Here is a 27,667-nt window from a genome sequence, read left to right on the forward strand (position 1 = left end):
ATATGGAAAAGGCTGTCAGATTAATAGAACTCAGAGACCCCCCTTCTAGCTCTGAGAATTAATGAACTTGTGATGCTATTAACTACTCAGTGAGAAAAAGAATTTAATTCAATTATGATTATTTTTTAATTCACACCAGGGTTATCACTGGAACTCTGTGTCTGCATGACAAACCCTCCACTCCCAGTGGACTTTTCTCTCTTTCCCCCCTTCTTTTATTTGTTAGGACAGAAAAAATGAGAGGGAAGCGGGAGATACAGAGGGTGAGAGAGAGAGAGAGACATCTGAAGCAACAGTCTTGAAGCTTCTCCCTGCAGATTGGGACTGGGGACCTAACTTAAACTGTAATACAGATGCGCATCACTCCCCAGCCCTGGAAAACATTTTACAAAACGGTGTTTGTGATATGCCTAATGAACTGAAGACTGCATTTGCCAACAGCGGGCTGGACAGTATTCCTCTTTCTATTGTTTGTTCTTTTTTTGTGAATAAAAGTTCTACCCTGCCATTCAGCTCAGTTGCAGTATTGTGTTCTAGTAGGAAAGATCTCATCAAAAGTACACATTCGACACTATCTTTGTATGGAGGCTAAGGGAGACCAGCTTTATACCAAACTTCCTAAGAGTGAAAGTGATAGTGTCACCTTTCATGTAAGTATTTTAAAAGCCCTGGTTAACAAAAGTCTAGCCACACATCAGGGACATGTATGGCCTCATAGACTAGAAAAGAAATAGAGCAGCTGGGGAGATAGCTTCACTGGGGAAACTTTGGACTTTCCTGCCTGAGGTCCCCAGTTCATTCTCTAGCACCTCATGCAATGATTTGTGTTGTGACTGCCCTCTCTCTCTCTCTCTGTCTCTCCCCCATCTTATGTGAAACTCTTATCTGTAATAAATAAAGTTAAAGTAAATCTTTAAATAATAAAAATTAAAAGAAAAAAATTTAAATGCCCATGAAACAGTCTAGCCCTTCCATGAAAGGTCATTAAACTGACTTTACAAGAGGGAGGGGGAGTCCTCTCAGATAAATGGCAGTTTTAGTGGGATACTTAAAATATATATATATATTTTTAGCAATCAGAGTTTCTATTCCTTTGATATGCTATTGTACTTCTATATTATATACTTGCTTCCTGTTTTTATTGGGTTTATTTCATTGTGACATTAGCTTCTTGAGTTAACTGTGTGGGGTTGTTTGTGGTTTTACTTAATATTCTGGCTTAGTGATACAAAGAGCATTTAAAATTTCACTAACAGGGTTTCCGAGGAAGGGCAGTAGACAAAGCTTTGGCTTACAAGTATGAAATCCTACCTGAGTTCAAACCCTGGCATTCCATATGCCAGAGTGACACTCTGGTGTGTTCTCTCTCTCTCTCTCTCACACACACACACACACAAATAAAATTCTGCAGAAGATGTAAGTTGCAGAATGAATACATTCTGATGAGCTAATGTCCAGCTGGTGACTATAGTCAATAATATTTTACCCTTAGGCCTAAGATTTCCTAAGAGAGTAAACCCTTAGCATTCTCATCACATCCATGGAGAAAATGGAAACAATGTGAGGTGACAGATGTACTTATCAGCTTGACTGGATCATCAGTTCCCAATGCATGTGTATGCAGGCATACACACACACACACACACACACACACACACACACACACACACACACACTCATACTCAAACACACTCACACACACACACACTCACACACACCACATGTATACCTTAGATATATATGGTTATTGGTCAGTTATATCTCAGAAGGCTGGGGGGGGGAGCATTTTAAGATTTCCCCCCCTCAGAACATATCTTTCCTTGTACTGACAATGGATTTTTCCCTTACAGTCAATGTCTGAGTATATTGATACTGCTTAAATCTGCTTAAATCTGTATTTGTTCATTGGATTTCCTTTTAGGCTCAACTGCTAAAAGGTATCTTAATATGTATAATTATTTAGATTCAGATGAAGAGGGGGAGGTCTTGTCCTGTTTTCCAAATTGAAATCTTTGGTTGTGTTCATAGTGCCATACTACATAAATCTGCATATAAGAGAGAGAAAAAAAGAGAGGTTGGTAGGGTCGACAATCTAGGGGACCTGAGTGAGTGGAGGAAGTAACGGGGTGCACCACATATGTACACTGCAGGCATGTTTGAGTAACAGCACACCCGTGTACTATGGTTGCTTTCTGAAGAAAGACCTATGAAGCCATCAGCCATGCCTCTTTTTTTCTTTTTATTTTATTAGTGATTTAATATTGATTTACAAAATTACATGTCAACAGGGGTATAAATCCACTCCATTCCCACCACTCAGGGTTCTGAATCTTCAGTCTCCCCACTGCAAGCCACTGCAGTTCCCCTAAGGTTATAGGCATGGGCCGACCATCATGTCTACAACTATCTGTCTTATACACTTACACATAACTGCCCCCTTTTCCTTCCAGATCTACTCCTCTCTTCCCTCCAAGCCCCTCATAACAACATTACTGCCTCCACATGTTCCTCTACTTTTCCTCCTTTCTCTCCGGGTGCTGATGGAGCTGGAGTCCGGAGCCCTCTTATCTTTTTCCTCCTAGCATCTCTCCCCCACTAGGAGGAGGGATCAAGGTTGTTTTGGGGGGCGCAGAAGGTAGGAGTTCTGTCAGCCATGTTTCTTCATCAGTGTCCAGGAAGCCTATGGTCCCAGGAAGTTTTGACTTCCTGGTCGTCCATGACGCTATTTTTCACTTCTGTTAGAAGTCTGCTTGCTGTTCTTGGGAAAAACTCTGTGCACACAGTTTGAACGGCTCCTTCTGTTCATCTCTGAGGAAGTTGCAGCAGGCATTTTCTTACTCTACGACAAAAGCAGATGTGCAGCGGCTTGCTCAGAGGCCACTGATCCGGAGTCAGATCTCTTGGTTGGTATCAGTGACAGGGCAGGCCTTCTCTTTGGAGGGTTGGGAGAAACCCAGGTATCTAAAAAGCCCAAGTGTCATTATTATTTTTTTTTTGTTTGTTTGTTTGTTTTTTTATTTTTTAAATTTTTTATTTAAGAAAGGATTAGTGAACAAAAGCATAAGGTAGGAGGGGTACAACTCCACACAATTCCCACCACCCAATCCCCATAACCCACCCCCTCCCATGGTAGCTTTCCCATTCTCTAGCCCTCTGGGAGCATGGACCCAGGGTCGTTGAGGGTTGCAGAAGGTAGAAGGTCTGGCTTCTATAATTGCTTCCCCGCTGAACATGGGCGTTGACTGGTCGGTCCATACCCCCAGTCTGCCTCTCTCTTTCCCTAGTAGGGTGTGTCTCTGGGGAAGCTGAGCTCCAGGACACATTGGTGGGGTCTTCAATCCAGGGAAGCCTAGCCAGCATCCTGGTGGCATCTGGAACCTGGTGATTGAAAAGAGAGTTAACATATGAAGCCAAACAATTTGTTGAGCAATCATGGATCCCAAGCTTGGAATAGTGGAGAGGAAGTGTTAGGGAGGTACTCACTGCAAACTCTAGTGTAATCCTGCTTTCAGGTATATATTTTGCAGTAGTTTATGGATACGTGTGCACATAAGCTCTCTGTCACAGAAACTGGTGTATATCTAGGTTATGGGACTTTGTTAGAAAGTGAACTACCTGAGATGAAATTAGAGTGTACTATTAAAGGAAAGGTCTCACCCGAGTAATGAAGCTGAAGGGTTGTCATTCCACACGTGAAGTCTCTGGATACAGTCTGCTCTAGGTCACTGATTGTCAGAGAAATGCAAATTAAGACAACACTAAGATAGCACCTCACCCCTGTGAGAATGGCATACATCAAAAAGGACAGCAGCAACAAATGCTGGAGAGGATGTGGGGACAGAGGAACCCTTTTACATTGCTGGTGGGAATGTAAATTGGTACAGCCTCTGTGGAGAGCGGTCTGGAAAACTCTCAGAAGGCTAGACATGGACCTTCCATATGACCCAATAATTCCTCTCCTGGGGTTATACCCCAAGGACTCCATAACACCCAACCAAAAAGAGGTGTGTACTCCTATGTTCATAGCAGCACAATTCATAATAGCTAAAACCTGGAAGCAACCCAGGTGCCCAACACCAGATGAGTGGCTGAGAAAGCTGTGGTATATATACACAATGGAATACTATGCAGCTATCAAGAACAATGAACCCACCTTCTCTGACCCATCTTGGACAGAGCTAGAAGGAATTATGTTAAGTGAACTAAGTCAGAAAGATAAAGATGAGTATGGGATGATCCCACTCATCAACAGAAGCTGACTTAGAAGATCTGAAAGGGAAACTAAAAGCAGGACCTGATCAAATTGTAAGTAGGGCACCAAAGTAAAAACCCAGTGGTGAGGGGTAGACATGTAGCTTCCTGGGCCAGTGGGGGGTGGGAGTGGGCGGGAGGAATGGGTCACAGTCCTTTGGTGGTGGGAATGGTGTTTATGTACACTCCTAGCAAAATATAGACATATAAATCAGTAGTTAATTAATATGAGAGGGGGAAATTAATTGTATGTCTCAAAGTTTCTCAAAACACAAACTGAATCTTTTTAATATATAGGCTATGTATTTGATATACGGACTCTCTCAAAAGGCTAGACCAAGTAGATTAGAAGCTTCCAATAGCACAGCTATATACAAGATACTGGGTACTGTACAGCAAACCATAACAAAGGGACTTTTCAAAGTTAACCCAATTAACAAATAATGTGATGATAATATTAACTATTGATTGTCTTTTTGACCCCTAAGACAGCAGGAACCTCACATCTTCACTATAGAGCCCCTACTTCCCCCAGTCCTGGAACCCTTGGATAGGGCCCACTTTCCCATATACATCTCCCAATCCAAACCAAATAATATTGCATCCGCCGATCACAACCTAACCAAGTGTCATTATTTTTATAGGCCAGAACTGCTTTAATGTTTTATGAGGGAAGAGAACTATGTTCATGGGGCTAAACATCGAGAGCAGATTTCCACGGAATCTATTCCTGAGTGAACTTGAGTCAACTAACTTCGGAAAAACTGCCCAACTCCAAGAGTTTGATTAAGTGTTTAGTTCTTTTTGTTTAATATATTTCAAAACAGTACTACAAAAGTACTCTGAAATTTCTTTTTATGACCTTATTCTGCACTAATTAGTAGGGTGTTTTTTTTTCTTTCAGTAATATCTTAGTGGAATCAATTGTTGTGACGCTTTCTGTAGAAGTAATTTGAAGAAAGCTGATTATATAAATATGTTAAAGCTTATTGTGTTGCCACCACATTGTCTCTGCAGTAATTCTAAGTAGGAAGCAGTCTTGCCCCTGTTCCATAGAGGATTGCAGGTACACCACAGCCTAGTTTCACCTGAGTGATTACAAAATCAGAGGTTATTGAAGATCTGTTATGTTCCAGGAACTAAGCATTTCCTGCCTGTAATGACTCTCTTTTACAATTTTCTCCTTACTCATTGAAGCCTAATTACCAATTAAGCCTAACTTCTTTCAGCTTTTTCCTATTGGCGTCATCGTTTCTTCCTTCCCAACATTTAAATTGGCCCCGATATTTAGAAGTGCCCCTTTCCAATTCCACCATGAAAAATTAAACTTTAGGCTGGGAGAAGCAAGACCTGAGAGAAGTTGAACTCTTCTACACACATTGCACAGAGAGATACAGACGCATGCACCCACTCACGCAGATATTATCACCAAGGCAAGGAACTGTCAAACCTCCTGTGCCCCCCCTTTTATTGCCACCAGGGATATTGCTGGGGTTCGGCACTGGCATTAACAAATCCACTGCTCCAGGTGGATTTGTTTTTTCTTCTACTTTTTAGTATATAGGACAGAGAAAAGTTGAGGATGAGGAGACAGAGAGAGGGAGATAAAGATAGACACCTGCAGATGTGCTTCCCTGCTCATGAAAGGACCCCCCTCCAGGTGGGGAGCAGGGGCTCCAACCTGAGTCTTTGCACTTGGTGCTACATGCATTTAAGCAGGTGCGCGACTGCCCAGCCCTTCCTCCCTCTCTTTAATGCTGCCCTGGTATGTTTTTATTTCCGTCATCACCGAGATTCACCAGGGCTTTAAACCTCCAGTACGACTTTGTCAGATAGAGGCAGAAAGACGGAGGGGGAAGGTGAAAGAGAGAGGGAGGAACCAGAGAGACACACAGAGAGACCATAGCACCAAAGCTTCCTCCAATGTGGTGGGGGCCCAGCTTGAACCAGGGCTGTGTGTTGGATAAAGCCAGCACACCATCCAAGTAAGCTCCTCTGTGGGCCTCCCTGCCCTGACAAGTGTGATCCCTTCAGAGACTGCTTTACCAAAGGTGTCATTTAGCTTCTAACTTTAGAATGCAAATACTTTTCAACTTTTGAAAAAGGTCATTCTTAATTCTCAGATTAAGCATGTCATTCCACAGAGAGAAACAGTCAGTGGAAAAAGGATGGCAAATTGTACATTGGGTCTTCAGTTTTTGTCTTCTATTTGTGACTTTTATTTTTTTATTATTTTATTTTTATTTATTTATTTTTATTGATTTAACGATGATTGACAAGATTGTGGAATAAGAGGGGTACAATTCCATACAATTCAATTCCCACCAACAGAGTTCCATATCCCCTCTCCCCTCTATTTGGAAGTTTCTCTGTTCTTTATCCCTCTGGGAATATGGACCAGAATTCTTCATGGGGTGCAGAAGGTGGGAGATCTGGCTTCTGTAATTGCTTCTCTGCTGGACATGGGTGTTGGCAGGTCAATCCATACCCCCAGCCTGTTTCTGTCTTTCCCCAGTGGGGTCGGGATCTGGGAAGGTGGGATTCCAGAACACACTGGTGAAGTCATCTGCCCAGGTAAGTCAGGTTGGTGGAATCGATGTTCATGGGGCTAAACATCGAGAGCAGATTTCCATGGTGTCATTGGTTGGTGTCATGGTAGCACTGCAACTTGACTGAAAAGCATTAAGATATAAAGCAGAATGAATTGTTATAATAATCAGGAATCTAAGGGTAAATGTATAGTAGATGAGATTTGGGGTCTTCATGTTGGAAGGAGCTAGGAAGTCTATTTTAGGTAGATTCCAAGGGGCCCATGACTTTACTAATTTTTGCCTGACTTTTAAAAGCTGTAATTAATTGCTAGGGCCAGTGAAATAACTCACTTGGATACTGCACTGCTTTGCCACGTGCTAACTCATGTTTGAGCCTGGCCCCGCCATGTTGAATGAAGCTAGTGTGCTATGGTCTCTTGCTCTTTCTTTCTGCCTCTAAAACAACGACAACTTGTAATTGTTGCAGCAGGAGGCTTCTTCGTCATCACAACAGTTGTGTTTTCAGTAACTGCAGTAGTAACTGCTTTAGATCTATCTATATAAGGATGTATTTCCTTCAGAGCCAGTCCACGTGCTGTGATTGTGCTGCCTTCCTGTCTCAACTCTCTCTCCCGAGAGTTAAGAGTTAGACCTTCTTTTCTGTGCCCTCTCAACTTGCTGTACCCCATGTATTTATTCATCCCTTGCAGAGGGCTCCATTGACTTGAGGTCCTCACTCATCTTCTCCCCTCCCATACCGAGAGCCTTGAAGACTTCTCCATCCCACGGTGACCACAGCCTGCTACTCTCTGCTTTCTACTCTGAGGACTAGTTTGATGCCCTAACTCTACAACAAAGCTGGCTTCCCAGGACTTAATTGATCTAAAGTTGGGTCCATGACTTCCAAGTTCTGACTCTTTCCCTATCTTACTTTCCTCTTCCAGCAGCTCCATAGGGAAAGGGAGCAGGGAAGCAAAGCACATATGAAAATGTTTCTGTTCTCTCTGTGACCTAGACAGTGAGTGGGTCGTACCTACATTGGATTTTTGTCTTTTTGGAATGCTGGAGTTACAGCTCTGTTTTTTCGCTAAAACTCAGTGTTACTGTTGAGCAGTCTCATGCCACTCTAAATTATATGTTTGACATATGATATGCTTTCTCTTTCTCTGAGTAAGTTCCCAGGTTATATTCTTTACCCATCATGTTTAGGAATTTTGTGGTTGTTCAGTTTGATGTGGGTCTTTCTTTGTGCTGAGTATTTGGTGTGCTCTTTTAATAAGGAGAGGTGGTTCTTGCTATTCTATTGTAACATTTATTTGCAATTATCTCCTTTTTCATTACTCTGTTTATTTAGTTTGCCCTGCATTTTTTTTCTTGGTTCTTATTTAGCAAATTGATGAACTGGCTGGATTGATCCTTTTTTAAGTAATAATTCATTCCCTACTTTCCATCTCTTGTTATATTTGTTGGCAATTGATTTTTCTTGACTCTTTTTGTTGTTTTATGGGAAACTTCCTGAATTTGAAATTTCTGAAATTTTGGAGGTTTTCTTCTAGTACCTTTTTAAACATATATATAATATATATATATATACATGCACACACATATATATAAATACACACACACACACACACACACATATATATAATTTTTTCCAAAGGCTTTCCCTTGATCTTTGAGCTTTTCAGTTGCACATTTTTCTTGTTTTATGCATGGCCTTCTGATATGCTTCCAAGGAAATTAATTAGGATTATTTTTCTGTTTTCTTTTGTTCTTTCAAGATCTCTGTTCCCTCTGGGTAGATTCCCTTTTTTTCATCCATTTGGTGTGCTCGTTTGCATGGGAAGGCTTTCTGTAAGTAGCTAGTGGTCCTGGTTCTGACAGAGTCCGTAGTATCTCAGGTTGGGACTAGTTGAGTCTGCTGGTCAGCCCTGGGACAGAGAGGAAGTGACCACATGACAGGATACTGTACACATGACAGTGTAGGCAAAGTTCTGTTTCCTTTGGAAGGAGCTTCCATTTCTCTAAGAAGGTGCCCCTGTGTTTCTTATTCTCAGTATGATCACTGCATCTTTGGGAGTGATTAACAATGGCCAAGGACACTCCATTGGGCCTTTAGAAGTAGTCCTCAGACTAGTTTTAGCTCACCTTCTGCCTTATCTTGAGCCTCTCCTTGGTGGCAAAGCCCTGTCGCACTTATTCTCTTTTCTTTCTTCCAAACATGTCCTCTGAGTCATTCATCTAAGAGCCACTCCTCAGTTTGCTTGCATTTTTGAGAAATCTGCTGAGATGCCCTACTTGACATTAGACACAAATATCTTTGTCATTTTCCCTTCCATCCTTCTGGATGCAAACTCTGCTTTGATGTCTTTGGCTGTTTTCACAGTGGACTTTCAGGAGAAAGTGAAGGGACACTGGACTTCAGATCTTTCCTCCCCCAAGTCTAGATGGATCTTCCTCCTCCTCTTCCTCCTCCTCCTCCTCTTCGGGTCTTAACCACATTATTATATTTATTTGCTTCCATTATTATATTTATTTGCTGGGACTTGGTGCCTGCACTACAAATCCACTACTCCTATGGCCTTTTTTTCCCCTTTGAATAGGACAGAGAAAAATTGAGGGTGGGGGAGCTAGAGATGGAGAGAGAAAGATCTGCAGACCTGCTTCACCACTTGTGAAGTGACTCCCCTGTGGGTGGGGAGCCAGAGCTCAAAGTTCACGGGTTCTTGCACTTCATGCCATGTGCATTTAACCCAATGCACTACTGCCCAGCCCAAAAGTCTCTTTTTTTTTTAACGAGGGTGTGAAGCTGCTTTCTGGTGACACTGGGGCTTGAACCTGAAGCTCTGCTGCCTCGGGCATGAAGGCCTTTGTGCAGAGCCACTACACTAGGTCAGCAGTCTGCATGCACTTTATTATTTTGAAGGTGTAAGGGAACAGACATGGAATGGAGGTGTTGCAATGTCAACAGTTGCCCTTTGGTTTTCCAAATGCAATTTTAGCAGATTAACTGTTCCCTTGCAAAGAAATTCCTAGAAGCAGAGCACCCAGTTAATAGCAATTTAAGGCCACCCTCTTCCCCCAGGGCCATATCATTCTGGGGCCTGGCTTCCTTCTGAACTCCAGCTGGTCTGTGCTAAATCCAGGCCAGTCTCATTTGCAGTTTCTGCTGAAAACAGTCATCAAGGCAGCAGTGCTGGACAGGGAGACAGGACTGACTACAAGCAAGAGACTCTCAAAGACCAGCAAGTGACCTTCACAGAAAACTCATGGTCTCACTGAAAGTGTGTGGAGAATGTCCTTGGAATTGCCTTCAGAATCTTTTACTTACTGTTTGTACCACTGAGAAACCTTTGACATGTTCTCTGATGCTAAGTCTGAGTAGCATACTTCCCTCCATAGCAGGAAGAAACAGAAATTTCTACTTTTCTTTTAAACTGCACAAATCTTCTGAAGTTGTAGCACTGAAAAATTAAGTATGGTTCTGGCTGTAGTAGAGGAACTGACCAAGCCCTCACTTGGCTATCTTGACCCAGATGTTAGCATGACTCCGGGAAGGGGCAAGCAGCAAGCTTGAGAACTCTCTAACCCGATTACTTTTAGTAAAATATTTCCATATATACCTGAATTAGGTTATGTCAAAATATAAACAAACAAACAAACAGACTTTTGGCATGGAATTTTTCCTGGACACGGCATTGTGAAATTGAAGCAGTTGTTTCACTGATTAGCTCACTCTGATAGTGGAGGGGAGGATCTCGCCAAAGCTTCCTGAGCTGGAGATGAGCAGTGCTCCCATACTGAGGAGCTGAGGTGGGCAGTGCTCCTGTGCTGAGGAGCTGAGGTGGGCGGTGCTCCTGTACTATGTGGCTGAGGTGGGTAGTGCTCCTGTGCTGAGGAGCTGAGGTGGGCGGTGCTCCTGTGCTGTGGCGTTGAGGTGGGCAGTGCTCCTGTGCTGAGGAGCTGAGGTGGTCAGTGATCCTGTGCTGTGGAGCTGAGGTGGTTGGTTCCCCTGTGCTGAGGAGCTGAGGTGGGCGGTGCTCCTGTGCTGTGGAGCTGAGGTGGGCGGTGTTCCTGTGCTGAGGAGCTGAGGTGTGCAGTGCTCCTGTGCTGTGGAAAACAGCATCAATTCACAGCAGCCTTCTATTTAATAATTAATTGCTTTTATCCCCACCAGGGTTATTGCTGGGGCTCAGCACCCCCAGTAGTCTTTTTTTTTCTTTTCATTTTATTTGATAGGATAGAAAGAAAGTGGGAGGAGAGAAGGAGGCTGGTAGAGCAAGTAAGAAAGGGAGGCGCTTATAGGCCTGTTCCAGGACTCATGAAACTTCCCGTGTAGGAGTGAAGGGGCTCTTGAAACTGGGTGATACATGGACTTAACCACCTCCCAGATACCACCAAGCAGCCTTTATTGGTATGTTAAGATGGAGGTGTGTAGCAACATGGAGGCTTTGCCTGGTAGGGTTCAGGCAATCAGTTATCTGAAGAACAGATACTAATACTTGTACTGTCAAGGTTGTTCTTGGTAAGAAAGGACTGAGTTTTATAGCCTGTCTCCCAGAAATGCTTTATTTATTTTGACAGCAATGCTTTATTTCCCCTGATGCCTTGCTGTATTTGGTTCTTTAGATATGCGGACAAGAAATACATATCAGACTATCAGTCTTAAGAAAAAGATTTTAAATAATGTCATTGTTTCAAAATCTAAGAGGTAAAAGTTGCTAGTCAACTCATTTGACACTTTTCTACTGGATATTTGCTATTTATTGATTTTTATTCTTTGGATGATGGATAACAGTTCTTTAATTTTTTCCAAACCAGGTTGATTGTGCAAGCCACAGATAAAGGAATGCCAAGACTTTCTGGTACAAGTGTGATCAAGATACACGTGACTGACATAAATGACTGCACCCCAGTTTTCCTCACCTCTGAAGCTGTGGAAATTGCAGAAAGTAAGTGCAATGGCAGGTGAAGTAGAGGCGTAGATAGCATAATGGTTATACAAAGAGACTCTCATACCTGAGGCTTCAAAGTCCCAGGTTCAAGCCCACTGCACCACCATAAGCCAGATCCCTGGGAACAGTGGTTTTTATTGTCTTGTGTAATGTCTCATCCCTTTATTTTTGGCCAGACTCAGTATGAAGCATGATTGACTGGACTCAGCAACTAAGTGACACTGACATGGGTAGCTTTAAATTTTCATTTTAGTTTTCATTTATAGAAAGCGGATAAAAAAAAAAAGGATGCCACAAAGTGAAAAATCACAAAAATTAAATATGAAAACTGAGACTTGCATTCAAATCCGCAAGAAAAAACAGTTCCCCATTCTCAGTGTCCTTATACAGTTTCTTGCATATGAGCTCTCTTCCTCCCTTTCTCTCTCTTTTCTCTTTTCTCTTTCTCCTCTCCTCTCCTCTCCTCTCTTTCTCTCTCTCCCTCTCCCTCCCTCCCTCCCTCCCTCTCTCCCCATTTTCTTTGTCCATACACAAGAACAGAGGCTATGTGGGCTATGTGGAAGGATACATAGAGACAGAGTTTATACAGCAGGCTGACTAGTCTTGATTGTTTGGTTCTCTGGGTTATGGTGGCTCCATAGTCTATGACTGAAGGTCTGTGTTTGTCCTGGTAAAACCCAACCCAGGTCTTTACAGTTTAAGTTGCAAACAGCTATGACTGCCTGTCTGTCTGTAGCCTCATACTCTTAGTGTAATGGACAGTCCTTAAAACATCTATAACATTTCATCATGTTCACTTTGCAAACCAACTACAGATATCACTACTTGCAAAGGAATGCATTCCAGAAATTTCTATATACACAGAGAACTGCAGATGGTTTGACTGTCTTAAAATATGCTCCCAATAAAGAGACTCTCCAGTCTTGGCTCTCACCTACTCAACATTTCTTCATCTGCTGTTGCTGCAGGTGCTTTCCTGAGGTCCATGTGTTGGCATCAGAATGCAGCACTGCGCTCAGTGTAAGTGCAGGTCAAGAGCAGCAGTATGCTGAACGTGGCAAGTTTTTAATGTAGAAGCCGTGCCTCTCACTGGACAGCGGAGTTACATCTTAGCATCTTCCTTTGCCCTACCCTGGCAGATTGGGTTAGAGTGTATTAACTATTTCACACACCATTCTGTGATTATTTTTCCCTTTTAGGTAAATCAGACTAGATACTTTTGATAAATTAATAATTTTGATAAATTATCAGACTAGATAATTTTGAGAGCTGGATTCTAAAGGAAAGAGGCAGTATGTATAACACTCCCTAAAGAGAGTATTTGATAAACAGCTAAGTGTGAGGAACTAAGTGTCTTGTTTCTTCTTCAGCACTTCTGTTTTCACTCAGATATCTCCTGCTTTTGAATATGTGATGTTCAGTGCTGATGTTTCGAGAAATAATCTTCTTCCCACACATATCATCCATGAATTTGTGACCTTCATACAGCAACTGTAGGATTATTGGGGCCAGGCAGTGGCACACCTGGCTAGGTGCACACACTACAGTGAACAAGGACCTGGGTTCAAACCCCTGGTCCCTACCTGCAGGGGGGGATGCTTCATGAGTGGTGAAGCAGAGCTGCGGGCGTTTCACTTTGTCTCTCCCTCTCAATCTCTTCTCCCTTCTAAATTTCTCTCTGTCTCTAATAAATAAATAAATACATTAAAAAAAAGAAACTATAAGATGTTTCTTGGTCTTAAAATGACATTGTAAGTATATGATTAAAATGTAATATCAAGATAAAGCATACTTTATTTCCTCAATTCCCTGCCCAATGCTAAATTTTCACTTTTACTGGGCTTGTAAATTCCTCAATGTTTTTGCTCAGCTCCTAAGAAACTGTATATTAGAAACCATGCCAAGAAACAGCATGGTGGACTTAAATTAAAAAATGCTCGGGTCAGACTGTGAGCATTTCTCCAAGAGTGAATTTTCATGGAGGCTGACATCGATCGTGACTGTTTCAGATTCTCTGCCTGGTGCAGTTGTGGCTCGGGTATCAGTTCAGGATGCGGATTTGAACCCAACTTTCACCTTCAGTTTCGCTAAAGACACTAATCCCAGAGCCACGTTTGCTCTTGATCAGAACACTGGAGAAGTGGTGCTCATGCAGACACTGGATTTTGAAGCAACTACTGAGTATGAGCTGCTCGTCTTCGCTTCTGATCTGGTGCACATCACAGAGGGCACTCTTGTCATCCGGGTACTGGACGTCAATGATAACCCACCAGCATTTTCACAAGATTCTTACCAGGTAAAGAGCTAAAGGCATGCTGGAACCACAGCCTAGGAAGAGCAGGGAGCAAAATCAGCCTCCCATTTAGCCAGGCAGTGCTGTCAGTGCTTCACTCAATACTCGTGGCTTTATATTTAAGACCAGGAAGGGCAGAAGTGCACATGGAGTTGAGTGTCTCCTTCAGTTTCATCCTTTCTTTCTATTTATTTATTTATTTATTTATTTATTTATTTATTTATTTATTTATTTATTTATAAAAAGGAAACATTGACAAAGCCATAGGATAAGAGGGGCTCAACTCCACACAGTTCCCACTACCAGAACTCCGTATCCCATTCCCTTCCATGACAGCTTTCCTATTCTTTATCCCCCTGGGAGTATGGACCCGAGGTCATTGTGGGTTGCAGAAGGTGGAAGGTCTGGCTTCTATAATTGCTTCCACGCTGAACATGGGCGTTGACAGGTCGATCCATACTCCCAGTCTGCCACTCTCTTTCCCTAGTAGGGTGGGGCTCTGGGGAAGAGGAGCTCCAGGACACGTTGGTGGGGTTGTCTGTCCAAGCAAGTCTGGCCGCATCCTACTAGCATCTGTAACTTGGTGACTGAAAAGAGAGTTAATATACAAAGCCAAACAATTTGTTGACCAGTCATAAACTTAAAGGCTGGAATAGTGCAGATGAAGAGTTGGGGGGTACTCTATTGTGTAGATAGCTAGTAGGTATGTTTTAGTTATATTCCAAAGGGCCTGTGGCTATGCTAGTTTTTGTTTGTTTTTTTTTTTCCCCTTGAGCCTGAAATCTGATAGGCTGGTGGATTCAAGTTATTGTCTAGGGAGATGATGTCATGGCTGGAAAAGGAACAGAAAGCTGGATCAGGGAAGAGAGTAGCTCCCTAATATGGGAAAGAGGTACAAATATTATTGACTGTAAACCCCATCTATTTGATTTGGTGGGGTCCCATATTCAGTTTAGGAGCCTATGTGATCTCTGCATCCCTGTAGATCTGAGCTCACATTCTGTGGTCATGAGTAGGAACATTCCAAGCTGCCCCAATATCGATCCATCTTCCTCAGGTGTAGCATAGAGTATGTTGTCCATCCTCCCGTCAGAGGATGGAACATTCTCTGAAGTTGAAACTAAAGTTGCTGATCCAACTTTAGTTTCATTCTAAAGTGTGCATCAGATGGGCTTTTATAAAAGCATGCCATCTCTTTAGTTGTGGGATCGGAATCCAGTTGTTCCTAGCAGTTGCCACATGGCTACTAGTTGCAGAGACTCAGCTAAGGCAGGTCATTCTGACTATCTGTATTTAACCTGGGAAAACCTTTTCCCCAGGCATATTTTTGGAATATATTGGTTAAGATTTGGCAGAAACAAAGCACGAAGGGACACTTTAGTTTTAGAGTATGGCTTCTGTGTGTGTGTGTGTGTGTGTGTGTGTGTGTGTGTGTGTGTGTGTGTGTATTAAGAACAATGATAGCATTCAACTAAGCACTTGTATTGTAAATAAAAAAAATAAAAGGACTTTGCAGGAGGCACGGTTTGGCATGGTTTTTTTAAGACAACCAAAGATTTATTACGTGGTGGTACAGCAGTATGGAACGGTGTATTTTAGATACAGCAAGATAGGCAGTTATGGGCAGGGATAAGACTAGGCAGGCCGGTGAATCCATAAGCTAGTTACCAGATTTCAGCTACACGTGTACAAGTCCTGGGAGAAGTGGCCATGGCAGGCACCGCAGGAAAGCAGGGATGCAGATCAGGAGTGCAGGAACACAGAGAGAGAGAGAGAGAGAGAGAGATAGAGAAAAGAGAGAGAGGGAGAGACAGAGAGAGACTGACTTCTGCCCAGCATGTCCTTAAATCTAGTTCTGACATAAGCCTGACATCAGCCGTATGCTAATTAGTTCTCATGGTCAGCCTGTTCACATGCTGTGTCACAACACACTTAGAAATGGACATCAAGACTCCTGAATGTAGCAAATGTAGAAGGCCAGTGCAGACTGGGAGGAGGCTCAGCCGAGTGACAGTGACAGCACCAGGAAGGCCAGCTGCCATGCAGAGTAGAGTGGTGAGATGTATCAGTGAGTGTGGCAGCTGCCCGCCACCAGTTTACGGCTGAAACCAGTTAGGAGGACAAGCTTTTACAAGAAAAATCCAAACTGACGCTGCACAACCGCCCAGCTCCCCCTGTCCTTTTCTGTTTCATCGTCACTGGGTCTAACTGCTCCTAGCCAACTTTTTTTGCCCCCCAGATAGATAGAGACAGAGAGAGATGAAAAGATACCTCAGCACTTAAATTTCCTGTGGGGACAGGGCAGGCTGGAGCCAGGCTTGAGCACGACAGAAGCAAGCATACTATCCAGGTGAGCTATTGTACTGGGCCCCAAACTTTGTTTTTTTTTTAAATATTTTATTTATATATGAGAAAGATAGAAGGAGAAAGAACCAGACATCACTCTGGCACATGTGCTGCCAGTGATCGAACTCGGGACCCCATGCTTGAGAGTCTAAAGCTTTACCACTGCGCCACCTCTCGGACCACCCAAACTTTGTTTTGATGGATACTGGGACTAAAAGCTTCCAAATGTGGCAGTTGTTTCTTTCTGTCTCTCTTCTTTCCTTCCTTTCTTCCTTCCTATCTTCCTTTCTTTTATAATTTTTTCTGACTCTTTAAATTAATATACCTGCAGCTAGAGAAATGGTTCAGCTTCCTTATAAGTTAGATCCATGGTCTGACCTCCCTCTCTTGCTCTGTTTCTCACAGATCAAATCTCTAAAACAATTACTATGCCTAAAGCCATCAGCTTCTCTGTGTATTTTCTATAAGCAAGATGAATAAAATGAACCCACATTCTATATAGAGTTTTGAAAATCTATATAGCCTTTATTTATTTATTTTTATAATTTGTATTTATAAAAAGGAAACACTGACAAAAACCATAGGTTAAAAGGGGTATAATTCCCACCACCAGAACTCCGTATCCCATCCCATCCCCTGATAGCTTTCCTATTCTTTATCCCTCTGGGAGTATGGGCCAAGGGACATTATGGGATGCAGCAGGTAGAAGGTCTGACTTCTGTAATTGCTTCCCTGCTGAACATGGGTGTTGACTGATGGATCCATACTCCCAGCCTGTCTCTCTCTTTCCCTGGTGGGGCGGGGCTCTGGGGAAGCAGGGCTCCAGGACACATTGATGGGGTACTTTATTTATTTTTTTAATATTTTTCATCTTCATTTATTTTATTCGCTAGGCCAGAGAGAAAGTAGGAAGGAAAAGGGATATATAGAGAGAAAGAGACAACCACAGCACTGCTTCATCTCTCATGAAGTTTCCTCCCACCCATCCCCCTGCCCTGCCCTGCAGGTGGGGTCCAGGAGCTTGAACCCAGGTCCTTGCTCGTGGCTACACATGCAGTTAGTCAGGTGCACCACTGCCCAATCCATGTATAACCTTCAAGTCCTGTGTCCACCCGTGTCTTCTTCCTTCAGGCCACAGTCCCGGAAGGCGTGCCCGTGGGATTCTCAGTGCTGAGCGTGCTGGCCATAGACTTAGAAAGCAATGAGAATGTTTCCTACCGGATCCTGCCCTCCACTCAGGAATTCATGATTGATCCTGTAAACGGTGAGCGCCTTCAGTCCTCTTAGGTTTGAGTTACAGGGGGAAGCCTGAAATAATCCTTTCCAAATGTTCTGCAAAGAGCCCCCTCAACCTCCATCACAGACCCAACCTTCTGGTTTCTCTTCATATCAGACATCATGGTCATAAATCCTATCATCGTTTCTCTCCTCTGGCATCTCCATGGCTGGAAAGCGAAAGGAACTGATTAAGTGCTGGCAGAGACTCAGCAGTCCAGAGACTCCAGATAGTAAACACCCAGTTCATCAGTACAAACAGGCACGGTCCAGGGAGTGGCCCCAGACCTCACGGACAGGCCAGCAGATCCGAGTCAATGGGAGCAACTCAGTGCTGAGGGCTTTGTGTGACTAGTATTTAGAAGTTTTTGTTTTTGTTTTCAAACCCAAGTCAGTGATGAAAGGTTCAGTCCTGGCATCTTGCATTCAGTAAAGATAAAAAAACAAAAACAAATGAAGAAAGGTATGTGAGTCAGGTAGCTCTGCTAAGTAAGTGAAAAACACAGCAGTGTTCCCACTTATTGGGGCCCCTCTCCTCTCCTTGCCTTGTGTGTTTAGAGAGCAAGATAGTCCTATTTGAGAAATGTGTTCAGGCAAGTGACTTCAGTTCAGCGAAGGTACATACCATATGGAGAAACTTGCTGAAAGAAGCCATTAAAAGTGGAACGGGGGTGCCCTGTGTGTGGCTCTGGGTTCGATCTCCAGCTCCACATGGAATTACCAGGAAGATTCTTCATGGATGGTGGAGTGGGAATTTCATCCCCTCTCTTCCTCTCATATTTCTTTTCTGTCATTTTATTTTATTTTATCCCAAGTGCACATACATGTTACCATACCTGAAGAGGGTTCAAGCCCCTGACACCCCCCCCCACCTGTGGTGGAAGCCTTGTGATCACTACAAGGGTCTCTCTTCCTCTCTCCCTCTTTAATTCTGTCTCTATAAGAAAGGAATGGAAAAAAGAAATGCCTACTGCTCTAGGCTGATTTTTTTCACTTAAAAAGAGAGACATCAAGAGAGGGAAAGGTTCTCCCAGTGTGGTGGGTCAGACTGGATCCTGGGCATATAATGGCGAAGCAGGCGTAGGTGGCTCCCTACGTGAACCACATTGCTCACTGGCCTTAGCTTCTCAATTTCCTTTTAAAAGAGAAAAGAAAGTAAAAAAGGAAGGAAGGAGGGAAGGAAGGAAGGGAGGGCAAGAGAGAGCAAAGAAAAGTGAAATAAAAATGGGACTGGCCAATAAAAATGGGTCTGAGCAGTTGTGAACGTGCCAGACACAAGCTTCATTCCCTGGCACCATATTCAAACAAAACAAGTCAATCTGGATGAAGATGAGTCATTAGCAAGGCATCCTAGCGGAGTGCACATTCTAGAAAAGAACAGGCCCGAGACACAGTGCAGCATGTGACCCTGGCGCCCCCATCTCCACCCACAACGGGGAGCTGGTTGGAATCTGAACCTGAGGAGGATGGGTGTTAACTAGACTTGGGGCAAAGGAAGGACACATTCACTGAATCATTGCCTGGCATACCTGATGCCAGTCAAGAGCTCTGTGCCACGTAAAGCTGAACTCAAGAAAACACTGGCCTTGGGATGTTCAGAAAGGACATTTTCATCTGGGAATATGCATAGGAGACCCTCGGGGTGCTGTTTCACGGTTAAGACCCTGTGTTGCCCATGGCGTATGTGTGAATGGCTACTGAGTGGACATAAACCCGTCAGAGGTTTGGCTTCCCTCCTCTTCTCCTTGTCCTCCTCCTCTTTCACTGCCCTTCCCCTCCTTTTCCTATTTCTCCTTCCCTAGCTCTTTTTCTCTTCCCCCTCCTCCACACACACACACACACACACACACACACACACACACACACACACACACACACACTTGTTTCTCTTTCCTTCCCTGCTTCTCTCCTCCCCTCTTTTCTTTTATCCAAATGTCACCACTGCCCTCACCGTACGTGGGAGGTCTGTGTTAACCCCCTAAGGGTCCAGTTCTCTCAGCACCCTGGTTCATTGTACATGGTCAGCAAACTTCACGGTGGGGTCGTAATAGAGGTTTTTAAAGGCGAATTTAGGTAATGATGGCCTTCTAACTGAAGTATGGCATGTAAACAAACACAGTCTCTATTATTTTTAGTGGTCATGTTTAGAATACATTTATTTCAGAAAAAACTCACTGCATACTTATAAAATGACATGGTCCTATATTTAAGACACTAACTCGTATTAAATATATTTCAGTAAAGGAAAACGCTACTTGCTGAGGTGACCAGGCACTTCTGGAAAGACAGCTCTATAATTAAGCAACTGTTATAACTCTATGTTATCATATTACTACTTTGACCAGAGTGAATATTATGCTAAAATGTCTAGATGTATGTCTCTGGCTAATAGGATGGGGTGTTCACCTTTTAAGTTCAAATGCATTTTCTTTAAAAAATACGTAACATGCTTGAGGCTCTGAGGCCCCAGGTTTAATCTCCTGCACCACTGTAAATCAGAGCTGAGCAGTGCTCTATTCTCTCCTTCTCTGTGTACCTCTCTACCTAAAAACTAATTAATTTAAGTAACTAATAGGAATGGGGGAGGACCAGAAGATAGCTCAGCTGGTAGGGCACATGCTTTGACATGGATGCAGCATGAATCTGAACCCGGGCACAACTTTGGCACAACACTGTGCTGGGGGAAGCTCCAGTGAAGAAGTGTCTCTTCCTCTCTGTTTCTCGATATCTGAAATGAAAGGTCAACCTGGGAACAGTGAAATCACACACATTCCTGGTCCTAGAGCAGAAAACAATAATAATAATAATAATAGTGCCACAAGGTAGAATGCAAAAGCAATATAATTAAGAGAAATTTGTGTCAAAGTCACGGCCAAGCAACACACATACCTAATAGCGAGGACATGATGATTATTACTTCCAAAGCTTCAGTCTTAGCAAAGGAACTAAAGTGAGATTCCTATTTGGAGTTGCTCTGGGCTGTCACTTAAATTTAAAAAGCTAACAAGTAACTGTGCAGTCAGTGCGTACTTGATAAAAGCTTGCTAACTATGCAGTTCATGAAGAGGCCTGGTAGAGCATACATGTCACCATGCACAGAGCACACATGTCACCATGCACAGAGCACACATGTCACCATGCACAGAGCACACATGTCACCATGCACAGCAACCCAGGTTCAGGCCCGCAGTCCTCACCTAAGCGGAGGAAAGAGGCTTCATGAACGGTGGAGCAGCACAGCACGTATCTCTTTATCCCTTTCTGCTCTCCCCCAACTTCCCTCTGTCCTATCAAATAAGAAGCAAAAACAGAAGATAAAAAAAAAAAAGAAATACTAAGAAAAACAGGCTATGAGCGTGTGATTCCACAACACTGACATGCCATGCCTTGTTTTTCAGGCACTATATTTACTAGTAGTCCTGTGCTACCTGGGAACAAAAAGTCAACATTCCGGTTTCTTGTTGAAGCCAGTGATGGTGGAGTGCCTGACCTGAGGGCTCTTGCCTTAGTGGAGATAGAAATTCAAGATCTGAACAACCATGCCCCCGAGTTTGCCGCTGACACCTACAGTCTCAGCGTGAGTGAAGATACTCCACCGGGAAGGACGCTCATCACATTTTCAACCCTTGACCGGGACTGGACTCATGAAAACACCCGTGTGGAATATTCCATCATCAGTGGAAACTCACAGAACCTCTTTCTTGTGGAGCCAGGTTCTCCTCGTCCGGACCATCCTGGTGAGCAGGTTGGCCATCTGGTCCTGCTTCAGAGTCTAGACAGAGAAGGCACAGCCACTCACCAACTTGTCATCCTGGCAGCTGACCATGGCTGCCCTCCCCTGAGCTCCACTGCTCTCGTCTCCCTGGAAGTGCTTGATGCCAATGACAATGCGCCACAGTTCACCAGCCTCAAGTACCGAACCCATGTCAGGGAAAGTGCCCCTCTCGGCAGTCCCCTCACTGTGATCTCTGCGGAGGACCCAGACGTGGGTCCCCCTGCAGACATCCTCTACCGCATCGTCGCTGGCAACGAGAGAGGCCATTTCCATTTAGAAGGGGGCACTGGAGTTCTTTACTTGGTTAAACCTCTGGATTACGAAGAAACCACACACTTCATGCTAACAGTCCAAGCCTCGGATGAGGACAGGAAGCACCTGTCTTTTGCACTGGTGTCCATCAGTGTCCTCGATGACAATGACCACGCCCCCCACTTCATGTTCTTGAGGCTGAACTGCACTGTTCCTGAGAATGTGCCAATCTCCTCCACACTGTGCTCTGTAAATGCTTTGGATTTTGATGCAGGCCCTTACGGAGAGCTGACCTATTCCATCTCGTCACCCTGTCCTGTCATTCCCGGGATGCCATCTGGACATAATCCCTTTCGCATTGACCCGGTGACTGGGGATATTCATTCTGAGCAAGTACTGGACTATGAAAAGGACAGACAGTACTGCCTGACCATCCAGGCAAAAGACAAAGGTGACTCCACAGCCTCCTTAGAGCTTTGGGTGGATGTTGAAAGTGTAGATGAGTTTGAGCCCGTTTTCACTCAAGAGCAGTATTTCTTCAACCTTCCTGAAAAGACTAAGTTAAGACAGCTGATTGGCAGAGTGGAAGCACTGGATGCAGATGCCGGGGTCGATGGAGTTGTGCTCTACACCCTGGCAATGCCGTCTCCTTTCTTCTCCATAAACAGAACCAATGGAGATATCTACTCAACTGCAGCCCTTCCCCTTGCAAGAGATCAGATTGGCAAAGGAGACCTCGTCGAGATGAAAGTAATCGCTCAGAGCCCCAAACCAGACTCTAGGTTGACGTCATGCACAGTTTTGGTGAATGTGTCTTTCTTCTCGGAAGGAAGATACTCAGCACTGTCAGCCAGCAGCTTTTCCATCAGCCTGGCTGTCTCCTTTCTGGTGTTTCTGTTGCTGGTCTTCACTCTGGTTGTACTGATTCTGAGACATAAGCAACGAGATACAGCAAGCAGCTATGAGGAAAAGAAACCCTCATCCTTAAACAGCAGTGTGAGAACGGCCAGGGATGCCAGCATGCTCAAAGCCTTCCAGAAGGACTGCAGCTCAGAAGCTGTGCCCATGAACTCTACACCCGAGTGGCTGAGTTTGTTAAGTCTGATGGAGAAGGACATAGTAAATCTCTGTAGGCACTCAAGCTCCAGTGGCCGCTGCTCTGTGGAAGGAGAGACAGCAGAAGACAAGGAGATACAGAGGATAAATGAGCACCCCTACAGAAAGGACTCCGGCTCAGCCCTGAGTGAACGGGACTCCAGGGTGCCAGATTCTGGAATCCCAAGGGACTCAGACCAGCTCTCCTGTTTGTCTGGAGAAACCGACGTGGTGGTTCCTGCCGAAATAGCAGAGGGCAGCCATGCCTTAGAGGAGGAAAATGGCGTCGATAGCTGTGGCCCAGCTGTTCTTACCAGTGTGCTATCATCCCAGGCGCTAAAGAAGAGAGAGTTGAAAGAGGGCCTCCTGACTGACATCAGGAAGGAACCTGTGTTTATTTCAGGTGAACAGGAGGCAAGGCAGACACCTCTTTCAACTCAGAGAACCTCCCACAAGGACCTACGAAGCAGTTCTCACTGGGATTATCTGCTCACTTGGGAGCCCAAGTTCCAACCTCTTGCCTCAGTGTTCAACGATATTGCGAGGCTGAAGGATGAACATTCACAGAGGCCTGGCCTTCCAAAAGAGAAGTCTCTTGTTTTACCACCACCTCTGATAACTGCAGTGGCCCAGCCTGGGATTAAAGCTGTGCCCCCAAGAATGCCAGCCAGAACCCCAGGGCACCTCGAAACATCCCCCATTCTCTACCATCTCAGCGCTCTGCCAGAAGCCATGACTCCCAACTTCTCTCCATCTCTTTCCCTATTGACTGCACAGACTCCTGCCCTGACTCCAGTGTTGTCAGATGGAAAATTCTTAAGATCTCATCCAAGTGGCTCATACCTCCAACTGAAGGTTGAAGATGAAGTTCAGATCTAAAGTAACCACAGTGCCACAGACCTGCTCCCCAGTGACCATGAGGGAATGGATGAGTGAATGAGACAGACAGTCTCCAACTCCTGAAGACTGTGTTCATTGTATCTACAAGCGAGTGATATAAGATAGTCAAGATTTCTTCTGGCCTCGTCATGTTTAAGTCTCAAATGAAGTTTTCAAATTTCTTCCAGCCTTAATGAGAAGTGACCCTCCTCTGTTAATCTTTCTGTTTCACTCTCAGGTTTTAGGTCTGTATATATTAAATAGTATATGTCTGTCATACCTAATTTTCTCTATGAAAAGATTTCCAAAGGACGCAATGAACTTGAGTGACTGCCAAAATGCTTGTATGGAAGTAAAGGATCTGTGGTCTGGTCACATGACCACAGATTACATGGCTATAGCTGAAACCAATTAGTAAAGACTGAGTAAGGAATTTAACAGGACAGAAATTTGGAGGGATACATTTGAAGCGTTTTGAAGAAAACTGATATTCTATAGAGCTAAGATCTTTAGAGACGTTTTCTCTACTTTGCACCATGTGCCGTACTGTAGAGTCTGGCCGCACTTCAGATCTACTAGTGTATTTTGGGAAACTAGTGGGAAACAAAATGTGTCACAACTCTCTGCCAAGTAAGAAAACCAGTCCTGCTTAAATAAACCAGGACCACACATTCTAGGGAGAGGAATAAGAATGACAAAGCAATGAGTATGTACTTGTCTGCCACCTGACACCTGTCTCCTTAGCCCTTTTGACAAACAGAATGGAAATCTTTTTCACTGTGTCTTACAACACGGCATGGATTCAGACGTTAAGTTTTCTAGATTAACTTAAAGCAGTTCTGTATTTTTCTGTAGTATAGTAGCCTCTGATGACAAATAATCTGTCCACTGTCAGTCTTGGAAGCTTCCGCAGATAAAATGACGCTGTTAGCTACTAATAACTCCCATAGGGTAGTTTAGCAATATATTTAAGTGTCGATATTTAGTAGATATTTTCTCCCACAAAAGTGAAGAACAGGTGTCAGAAACTCTTTCACTGTCTTTAGATGGAGTGACCAGACACTGTTGTTAAGGTGATTGCTACAGGCTGCTGCTTCAGAAATGTGGTGGTGGTGGTGGTGGTGGTGGTGGTGGTGGTGGTGGTGGTGGTGGTGGTGGTGGTGGTGGTGGTATGTTGTCCTCACTCATCTCACTGTTGCTTTCTCTGTGCTGGGCCTGAGACTCCATCAAAACCACTGAGCCTTCCTGGGGAGACAGCCTGTGCTGGTGATGACGGTCAGGAAGGCAGCCATGGTATGCAACACCGCCAGACTCTGGAAGAAGACTTGAGTTCTGATGTCAAGTCTAGAAACCATCTGGTGTGGTTTTTGCACAGTTAGCATAGGCTTCAGTTGCAGAAATAGTTCGTGTGTGTGTGTGTGTGTGTGTGTTTCAACAGGCTTCATCTAAAAAATTACCTGAGGTAACTTACTGAACAGTTTTACAGGATGCTTTGCTTGATGTCTAGTTTTGTAGGTGATTCCAAACTTTTCCATGTCAGTTTTTATCAATTTATCTTTGCTAACTTTTAGGTTTTAAACACATGTGTAAGATCACATTAGAAACTGCATTGACATGAAGATTTCTGGACAAGTCTAGAATCCCAGGGACAGTAATTTAATCATGGGAAACAACATTGGTCTCTCTTTTTCATCATGGATCCAGGGAAGAAAACGACATACTTTTCTGGAAAATAATTGATTTCAGGTTCTGATATTAATTTTGCCTTTGGCTTCCTACAAAAGAGATTCTATACGGATCCTTTTTTTTCTAATTGTATATGAAGGGTTATTTTTAACAATAGAATTCTAGGAACCAAGAAAATATCACTTTTTAAATAAGCTAAGTTTTCCATTTACTCCTAGTGAAAAAGTATTATCTAAATGTTCTCTAAGTTATTTGCCTGTGACTAGTACTCATTCCGGACATGATTTGGACATTTAGACATTCCATAAAAACAGAAAACAAGAAGTATGTGGGATTACTCCTTACCAAATCTAGTGAATGTTTAATTGATGACTTTATTAAAAACTGTGTCCAAGGCCACACCACCACTATACAAGTGAGGTTGGGAGTAAAAATTTGAACATGCTGGTTAAGTGTTTGCAATAAATCATATGTCAGCCCTTTCAACTGGGGTGCTTTTTTCCCTAAGTAAACAATATAATTTGTACCGTTTTCCTTCAAGTTTAATATTAACTTGCCTCATATGTTCTGTGTTACGTTGCTGATCTGCACACTGGCTTTAGCACTCTGGAGGGGGTACAAAACTTGTTAGTGGAAAATCATATTAAGCCCCAAATTCATAAGCTATAAAATAAAAGACAGTTGTCTCCTTGCGGAATTTTGGCTGCCTGAAACTCTGGTCTTTCTTGTTAGCAGCCTCAAAAATACTGGTGTAAATCAGTACCAAATGGATATCAAAATTCCATGTCCTAGTAGTAATCATTGTGCTGGCTTCCAAAAAAAGATTCCTGGGCAAAGAAAGGGAACACGTCTCTATCTTCAGGGATTCGATCCTTTCACTGATCTTTAAAAATACTGAGCTGTTCTACAAACTACTGGTTGCCTGCATGTAGACGTACTTAACCTGTCAACTACATCCTCATAACACAAGAACTGTGCTTGCCAGCTCAGCCCCAGCCAGTGTGAGAACTATCCATCCTGTCATCTAGACATTTCGTGATGAAAAATGATTCCTCGAGTCAACAAAACAGCTCCCCTGCCCAGTGCATCTGCAAACCCCCACTGCACTGAAGGAAGCATTGGTGCTGTGGTCTCTCTCCTGCTCTTTCTTTCTCTGTCCGAAAAAGTCTCTATCTGAAAAAGTCATTCAAGAGTGGTAAACAACCAAAAAAAAAAATCTGTACAAACATGTTTAGATATTTGTATATCATTTTGTCATTTTATATACATATACCTTGACTTAGAATAAAAAAAAAAAAAAGATGCAACTAAAAGCATCTAAGGTAGTGAGTGACCACTTCCCGGCTCTGCAGAGACTGTGCTCAGTAGATTCCTTGCCTGGGGTGGAGATGAGGCCCTTGGCTTTACTGTCATGGCACACCTGAGGTGAGCTCAGACGTGCATGGCCATTGTCTGAGCAGAGCAGGAGAACTAGATGGCAGATTATTTCATACCAGAGGAACACTCGGATCAGTGCAACTGCAGGAGCTTTACTTTTGAACAAAATGGGCCATTCCAGTAAGAGTCACAACAGGAACTCCCCCGCCCCCATTATACAGCAGGAAGGAACAGTGCTGACCTAGTGTGGCTCTGAACAAGGGCCTTCAAGCCTGAGGCAGCTGAGCTTCTGGTTCAAACCCCAGTCTCACCAGTAACCAGAGGTACAACCCTTTGCTAAGGAAAAAAAAATCACTTTTAGGGGTGGTGGCACACTGTGTTAAGTGCACATAGTGTAAAGCACAAGATTCCCAGTTTGAGCCTCCAGCTCCCCACCTGTGGGGGGTGGGGGTCACTTCACAAGCGGTGAGGTAGGCCTGCAGGTGTCTCTCTGTCTCTCCCTCTCTGTCTCCCCCTCCCCTCTCAATTTCTCTCTGTCCCTCTGTCTTATCCAATAAAAATGAAAAACAGCTGCGAGGAGCAGTGGATTCGTAGTGCCAGTAACGAGTCCCAGTGATAACCGTGGAGACAAAAAAATAACAACAAAAAAAAAAAAAATGGGAAGATAGAATGAGAGGGAGAAGGAGCAGAGCATGGAAAGTAAAATAAAAGATTTATTGAAAAAGAAATAGTTCAGGCCATAGATAAACATATGTAAGAAGGCAAATGGTGAAGATTTATTCTATATCTATCTCTTACTGACCAGGGAATATGCATACAGCCTTTAACATGAGTGATATCACTGCTGAGCAGTCTCCCCAGTCTATTTTTCCTCTTTATCAGAGAATAAGACTGGACCATCCATGGAGCTCCCTTGTTGCCAACCAAGGTGCTCTCATATGGACCTGAGATT

General features: G+C 43.6%; 1 protein-coding gene across 1 annotated transcript in view; it reads left to right on the plus strand.

The window, feature by feature from the left end:
* DCHS2 (dachsous cadherin-related 2) overlaps window positions 1–24,738 on the plus strand; it is a 256,998-nt gene extending 232,260 nt beyond the window's left edge. The window contains exons 17-20 of the mRNA XM_060178924.1: window positions 11,604–11,734; window positions 13,747–14,033; window positions 17,508–17,640; window positions 21,050–24,738. Coding sequence (XP_060034907.1) covers window positions 11,604–11,734; window positions 13,747–14,033; window positions 17,508–17,640; window positions 21,050–23,652 — 3,154 coding nt within the window. The 3' untranslated portion in view covers window positions 23,653–24,738. The remainder of the gene's footprint in view (window positions 1–11,603; window positions 11,735–13,746; window positions 14,034–17,507; window positions 17,641–21,049) is intronic.
* Window positions 24,739–27,667: the final 2,929 nt, after the last annotated feature.

The sequence above is a fragment of the Erinaceus europaeus genome, chromosome 19, assembly GCF_950295315.1.
Source record: "Erinaceus europaeus chromosome 19, mEriEur2.1, whole genome shotgun sequence".
NCBI lineage: Eukaryota > Metazoa > Chordata > Mammalia > Eulipotyphla > Erinaceidae > Erinaceus > Erinaceus europaeus.